Consider the following 7,196-nt stretch of genomic DNA (forward strand, 5'->3'; position numbering starts at 1 on the left):
CTTTATTCACAATTGTATGCCTAGGCTTCAAACTATTTTTCAAGATAATAAACAGAATTAAGATTAAATATATTTAAAAATACTCAAAAATACTCAGACAATTATGTTAATAACATTACATTTGACAATGTCTCCTGCATTTTCAACTTTTTTTCCCTCCCAATATAAAACTGTTTATGTCAGTTTCTAGGTCTGCTGTACAGGTTTTTTTCCTCTGGCCTAATTACAGTTGTTGTAATTGCTGAATGCAGACAGGGCCACTATTGTCCTCAAACCACAGCTACTGTGAACAGAATATATGGTATTATTATGATGGGGTTTTTTTGTCTTTTTACTGAGTCTCTCTGATCTCAATGGAACAGTACATTTATTCCTATCAAATAATGACTCATTTATGTATAAAAATATATATGTATACAAATACATCCAGCTTGCTATATATATATATACAGTTATACAGTGTGTGTATATATATACTGTATATAATTTTATTAGACATTTCTAATTACAAGAGGGAAACCTGTGACCGTGTTTTCATTACTGAAACTATTGTGATTGTGACTGCTGTGATGTGGAAGGTTCTGCATTAAATATGTGTTCTATATCCCTTGCTTGTCGGTTAAATAGAGGCCCAGCATTTGCCCTATAAATGCAGTTCATACTGCAGGGATTACCAAACGTGACCACGAGGCCTGAGTGTATCTATCCTTGTGAAGCCTCTTCTGCATTGTTCTGGTGCTCTAGCTGTTTTTATTCAACACTATGAATCTAATGAATCTATACGTCCTGGCAATACTGGGGACATTTTTCTGCTTAGAATTTAAATGTTAGGTAAAAATATATTGCATTTTTCTTGTCTCATATAGCATATCTAAAATCTTTATAGTCAAGAGAACTTTTATTTACCCTATCAGACCAGTAGGGTAAGTCCTGTAGGTGGTTTGGTCATCCTTGATTAGGTTTATCAATGTTAAGGTATTGTATCAGTATTAAAATATGTTGCCTTGGTAGGAAGGTCTTGCTGACAGTGTCTTAACATTCTCCTACCCATGATTTAAGATTTTGAAGGTGATCATTGTGTCCCCTTATATTTCATGCTAACAAATTGATTTTATATTTACTATAAAATACTTTCAATGACTTACATAGGTGAATATAGGTTTTTCAACTCAAACACTCCTTCTATATGTTCTTCTATTTGCTTCACCTTCTAGGCAGGCAAGGCAAAACAGAAGGAAGGTGGGAGCTGTTAGAGGACTGGAAAGTCCTCTTCTGTTTCTTAGGGTTGTTCTTACCATTTTCATTTAGCTTAATTTTTCTGCACACCCCCAAACAATTGTTTTCTATGTGCCCTGTTTACACCATACATGTGCGGTGATGTGTAGAAAAATGCGTACGGTCAATGGACATGGTGCCAACAAGCCCTTCATTATATACCTCTTTCTTGCAGCATACACTTTATACATACTGCGAGGCTTATTTAGTAAGACGGAGCAAAGGTTAGCACAAACCATCCAATCAGAAAAAGCTTCCATCAGCACAGTGACTAAATTACTAATGGGTACTTTTTCTTTTGTATTTTTAGCCCTAAATCATTCTTTTCCTACCTTTCTCAATATTGTGAATTAAACATTAGAACTGGATGCTGGAACACATTCAGCAGATATAGGAACTTACTAGAGGTGCACCGAAAAGAAAATTTCAAAACCGAAACTTAAAAAAATGTCAGACCAAAGCCGAAAATGTTTTTTATTTTAACTTTTTCAAATGTTTAAAATATTTTATTTTTATTTATTTTTTATAAACTTTTAAATTTTTTATATTCATTTTTTACTAAATATTTTGTTTTACTTTACTTTTAGGGGCTTCGGAAAAATATTGGGGGTCTAAACAGACCCCTGATATTTCCCTTTTAAAATAGAAAAAGAGATTGAGGACACAGAGTCCTCTATCTCTTTTTCTGCATCCCCTGTTATAAATGAACAGGAATCCTCTATGCTGAGTGCTCCTGTTCATTCATAACATGAGGGCAGAGTATGTTTACTATAACCACAATCATGAATGAACAGGAGGTGATGTGGATCACTTCACATTCATCCATAATTGAGGATACAGTAAACATACTCTGTCCTCAATTATTTACAAACACTCAGCGATCACTAATCACTGAGTGTTTGCACTCGTCTCCTTCCTGACACACTGTCACAGCAGGCTGAGCAAGCAGAGCTCAGCCTGCTGTGGCAGCGCGGGCTGTCTCCGTCCAAACACCGCTCTGCCGATCTGTGACAGGAGGCTGAGCGGTGTGGAAGGAGAGGCTGGCCGCTCACAGCGCTCTCCTCCCGCATTGCTCGGCCACCTGTAGCAGTTTCTCTCCTCGCAGCTGCACTGCTATATCGGCCAGAAAAATTGGAAATTTCGGCATTATGCCAAAAGTGCCATTTTCGGCCAATATGTTTCAGCAGCTGATATATCTGTGCATCCCTAGAACTTACACATTGATCAGCTAGCACAGATGATTAGTCATATACAGGAGAGGGCTAGTTGTATAAGCACAATGTCATAATGACTCAAAAGCGCACTGATTAAAATAGTTTTTTATATAGGGGTTTAAGTGTTTTGCATTTCAGTGGATTTTTTAAGTATGAGTTTCTATGTTTTTGTTTATATACAATTCATCTTATTTATTGCTTTTCGAGGTGGCAGCACTTGACAGTAATCTTTACGCTAGTATTACTTGCTATTCTCTACTCTTCTAGATATGAAGTTGCCCACCAACTCCAGCAACATCAGCCTATGCCTTCTGAAGAAACCCCAGTAGATCACATTCATGTATCCAATCAAATACAGGTGGAAATAGAAGGGGCTAGTCTACATCAGCAAACCTCTGTAGCCACACAGCAGGAAGCAATTTTACAGCTAAGCCCACAGCCAGATATGGATACGGTCTCACCTGCTCTAGAGCAGACGCTTGCTGAACAACCTCTACAAGCTGAAGAAGGTAAACCTTTAACAGTAATGACAATTTATTATCCCATACATACACAATACACACAGAGGCACAATTGTAGACTCAACAGGAAGTGAGAGGAAGTCTCTCCAAAGTGAGATGAAGCCCTCTTAGACCGTTGTCATCAGAACAAGTGTCCACATTTGAAGATTTCCTGTATGTTTCTGTTTTAGTGAAAACTCAAAATGTCGGATTTTCCCTCACTAACAATGGTTACCAGGACAAATAGTAAGGGAAAAGTCTTCCCAGAGGGTGCACATCAATAGAAACCCGACAGAGGTTATAACCATTCCCCACTTGATTAAAAACTGAAACAAAGTTTTGCCTTAAGATACACATTTTTTAACTACCTCCCGGCCAGCCGTTGTAAAAGAACGGCCGGCCGGGAGCTCTCTAGATCTGAGCGGGCGTCTTTAGACATCCGCTCAGCCACGCCCACTAGCGCCCGTGCGAGCGGGAAACACCATCAATTTAAAAACAGGCACCGATGCCTGTTAACATACAAGCGATCCGCCAGCTATGGAGCCGGCGGATCACTTGTATGAATTGCCGGCCCGTTAAACACCCCCCTCCGCAGCCCCTCCTATGCAGGTCCTGGTGCGAGCCCGGGACCTGCATAGTGCCTCTGTCACAGGGGATCAGAGGGAGGTCGGTACACAATCTCCCTCTGCTGTCAGAATGCGGAAGTGATGTATATTACATCACTTCCGCATTCTTGTGTCACTTTCCAGCTTCATACGCTGGAGAGAAGCTGATGAAGCAGATCTCTGCTTCATCAGCTTCTTTGGGGGGTCCTAGGTAACATTAAGGGTCTTGGAGACCCCTGATGTCTCCATAAAGAGGACCTGTCACATCTTTTGCTATCACATAGGGGGGTTTCTTTGCCCCCTACGTGATAGCAATAAAGTTAAGTGGGAAAAAAAATAGGAAAAAAAATTGCTTCCCAAAAAAAATTAAAGTCACACATAAAAAAGAATTACATTTTTTTTAAAAAGCCCCCACTTATACATACACGCATGCAAACATGCGTTGTGTGCGCATACCTGGGAAAACGGCGTTTGCGCCCATTACGCCGCACATGTTACATATCGCCGCGGATGTCACAGTGAGAGCAATCATTTTAGGGTCATCAATCACTGATAACACTAAACTGATGAGCGGTAAAGATTTTAAAGCGTTGCCTGTGGTCAATTTTGGGTATGGTAGCTTTTCTTGCGATTTCGTGGGTGCGCACCATCTTTGAAGCATGACATGTTTGGTGTCTATTTACCCGACGTGACCCCGTCTTTTATATTTTACAAAAAAATTGGGTAATAATAATTGTTTCCTAACATAATGTAAAAAAAAAAACAACTTAATTTTTTCAAGATTTTCAGTAAATTTTATGAAATATAGCAAAAAATAAAAACCCCCAGTGGTGATTAAATACCACCAAAAGAAAGCTCTATCTGTCCCCAAAAATTGGTATTAAAAAATTGTATAAAATTAATTTCAGTACAGCGTTGCATGACGGAATAAATGTCAGTCAAAGTACCGCAGCGCTGAACACTGATAAATGGCCTGGCCAGGAAGGGGGTCTAAACACCTGGTCTTCGATTTGAATCGTGAGGGATCGATGAACAGCTGACCGAATGACGGAGGGGGGCGTGTCCGGAAGCTGATGGCGGCTGAGTGCGTTTAGCACGAACAGCTACGCGCCACCCGCCCGCACACTGCCCACACATATTGGCTCCCAAAACATCTACATCTACATAGCGGACAGCTACATGCCATCAGCCCGCACATTGCCCACACTCACCGGCTTCTAGGCGATCGGGAGACGGCACCTACTTAGCGGATCTGGCGGCAGCCGCTTGTGGAGTCCAGACCGCAAGGATGAACCGGAAGAAGACTGGGAAACAGGGGGCGACAAAAAAAATAAACACCTGGTCTTCAAGAGGTTAAAGGCATAAAGTATATCTTTTCACAGGGGCAATACTAAAATTCCACTTTAAAAACAAATACAGCTCCCTGCAAAGTTTTTTTTAAAATCCTGTCATATCTTGAGGTATGCAGTAATTTTGATATTGACTCTTAAATTATTTTAAAATTGCAGGAATACTTATGAAATATTGGTTTGCCCCCTTACATAGCTGTACTTAAAGGAGAACTATGAGGTGAGTGCTTTTCACTCACCTCATAGTTCTAGCCGACCTGTGACAATGAGACTGTCACAGGTCGGCTCAGTAGATCGAGAAGTGAGCGAACACATACTGGCGTTCGCTCACCTCTCGATCCTGTCACGGCAGAGAACCATGACAGGGGCTGGGTTCTCCCCTCCCCGATCCGCCAGCGCTGACTGGCGGATCGGACGGGGGGGGGGGCGGGTACAGCTGGCTCTGCCTCTAGATAGGCAGAGCCAGCTGTCACTCACGCAGCTGGGCGGATCCAGACGTAATTGTCGGGATCCGCTTCCGCTGCGGCGTCTCAGTATACCGCGAGCAGTAGCTCGTGGTATGCTGCGGCGTCTCAGTATACCGCGAGCTACTGCTCGCGGTATACTGAGCTTAGGGTGACGGGAGGATGCTAGTTTGTGTCCTCCCGTTACCCTAAGGAGAACTATGGAGAAAAGCCTTAACCCTGAGATCCCGCTGAGAATCTGAGCTTGAAGGCATTTGAGATTTGACAGTTTATTTTGTGTCAATGTTTAGTTTTATGCTAATAATACAATGCTGTCTTTTATTGTGCCTAACAGTTTAATAAAAGAGGCATATATGCAAGTAAAGCTAGCCATACACTCTCATAATTTCTCTTGTTTAGCCCCACGGACTGAACGAGAGAAACCCACCGATTCCCCATCCGTGGGGAATCCTCAATGGTTTAATGCAGCTGCCGATTGGCCGAGAATTTTTGGACTGGCTCCTGCTCCTTAAAATTAACTTTTGTAGAAGGGGAGAGGGGGTGCTTTCAGCAGGAATTGGCCAAAATTCAAGCAGTGTTTGGCTAGCTTGAGGGGCTGGAAAACATCCGGTCAGACCAACCTCTCAGTTCTGACAGTCAGCTTGAGTCTTAACCCCTTCGTGACTGACGACGTACAGTGTACGTCGCCAGCATCGGGGCTGTTTAAACAGACTCCCAGCGAACAAAGTAAGTAAAGCTAAGAATATACAAGATGAAAAGATATTTCTAATCAGTACAGTTATATTTAGGAATAAATATATTATAGCATTATTTCAATCCTAAGAATTTCTTATTCAATTCCATATCTAACGTTCAGGAACATTTATTATCATAATCCTTGTGAAACATGCAACTTGGTTAAAAGGGAGTTGATCAGGAGATTGTTGGCTGTGGTAATATTAGATCTGCACATAATACAAATAAACCTTCTAAAAATGTCAATGTGAACAGTGGTTTAAAAAATACTGTTTACCCATAAACTTACTCAACCCTTTTTACCAACATACAACTTTTTCCCCCAAAAAATTTCTTTCAAGGTGTATGTACTTTTTCAGATAGATTTGTGACTTCTCAGCATGCCTTACAAGAGAATATTGGCCACTATGAGCCTCAGGTTTTACCTCCACAGCCATATGATCAGCAAGGGCTACCACAAGGTAAGCGCATTCATTCCAAGTTCATCTTTATGAATTTCTATTCAACTGTTGTATTGTGTCTAATATTGTAAAATCTATTTTAGGCTTTACAGTAACTGATGGATTCAGCCAACAAACTTCTTTCCCAGCTGTGCAACAGTTACAGGACTCCAGCACTCTTGAATCTCAAGCTCTCTCTACTAGTTACCAACAGCCAACTCTTATGGAGGTACCCACAGACACAATTAATGTGGTAAGTGATTAGTTTATTTCTTATGCTAGTAACTTTTCAGCAGAAATTATATTTAAAGAAGAGCTCCAGCCAGAAGCAAAGTTAACCCTTGCTGTGGAGCTACCCCCGCGCTGCAAGAGTTAACCACTGAACTCGAATTCAGCAATGGCATGTATTACCCTGCTATGGAAATCACCAAAGACCCCACTGGTTGGTATGGGAATTTACATTGTCCAAGTCATGAAAACCATGGAAGATCTCACAGCTTCCTTAAACCACTGGGAAGATCAGTTCTGAACCAGTGGATTCTACTGGATCAAGTTCTCTTGCTCCCCTAAGTTTAGTCAAGCCTTTTCTTCCTTGTAAATGATTGTAGTAAAAA

General features: G+C 41.1%; 1 protein-coding gene across 1 annotated transcript in view; it reads left to right on the top strand.

Annotated features, from left to right (window-relative positions):
• ZNF236 (zinc finger protein 236) overlaps window positions 1–7,196 on the top strand; it is a 131,895-nt gene that overhangs the window by 69,082 nt on the left and 55,617 nt on the right. Inside the window, exons 14-16 of the mRNA XM_018555529.1 lie at window positions 2,757–2,998; window positions 6,502–6,603; window positions 6,687–6,835. Coding sequence (XP_018411031.1) covers window positions 2,757–2,998; window positions 6,502–6,603; window positions 6,687–6,835 — 493 coding nt within the window. The remainder of the gene's footprint in view (window positions 1–2,756; window positions 2,999–6,501; window positions 6,604–6,686; window positions 6,836–7,196) is intronic.

Source organism: Nanorana parkeri, unplaced genomic scaffold (genome assembly GCF_000935625.1).
Source record: "Nanorana parkeri isolate BGI_ZX_2015 unplaced genomic scaffold, ASM93562v1 scaffold200, whole genome shotgun sequence".
NCBI lineage: Eukaryota > Metazoa > Chordata > Amphibia > Anura > Dicroglossidae > Nanorana > Nanorana parkeri.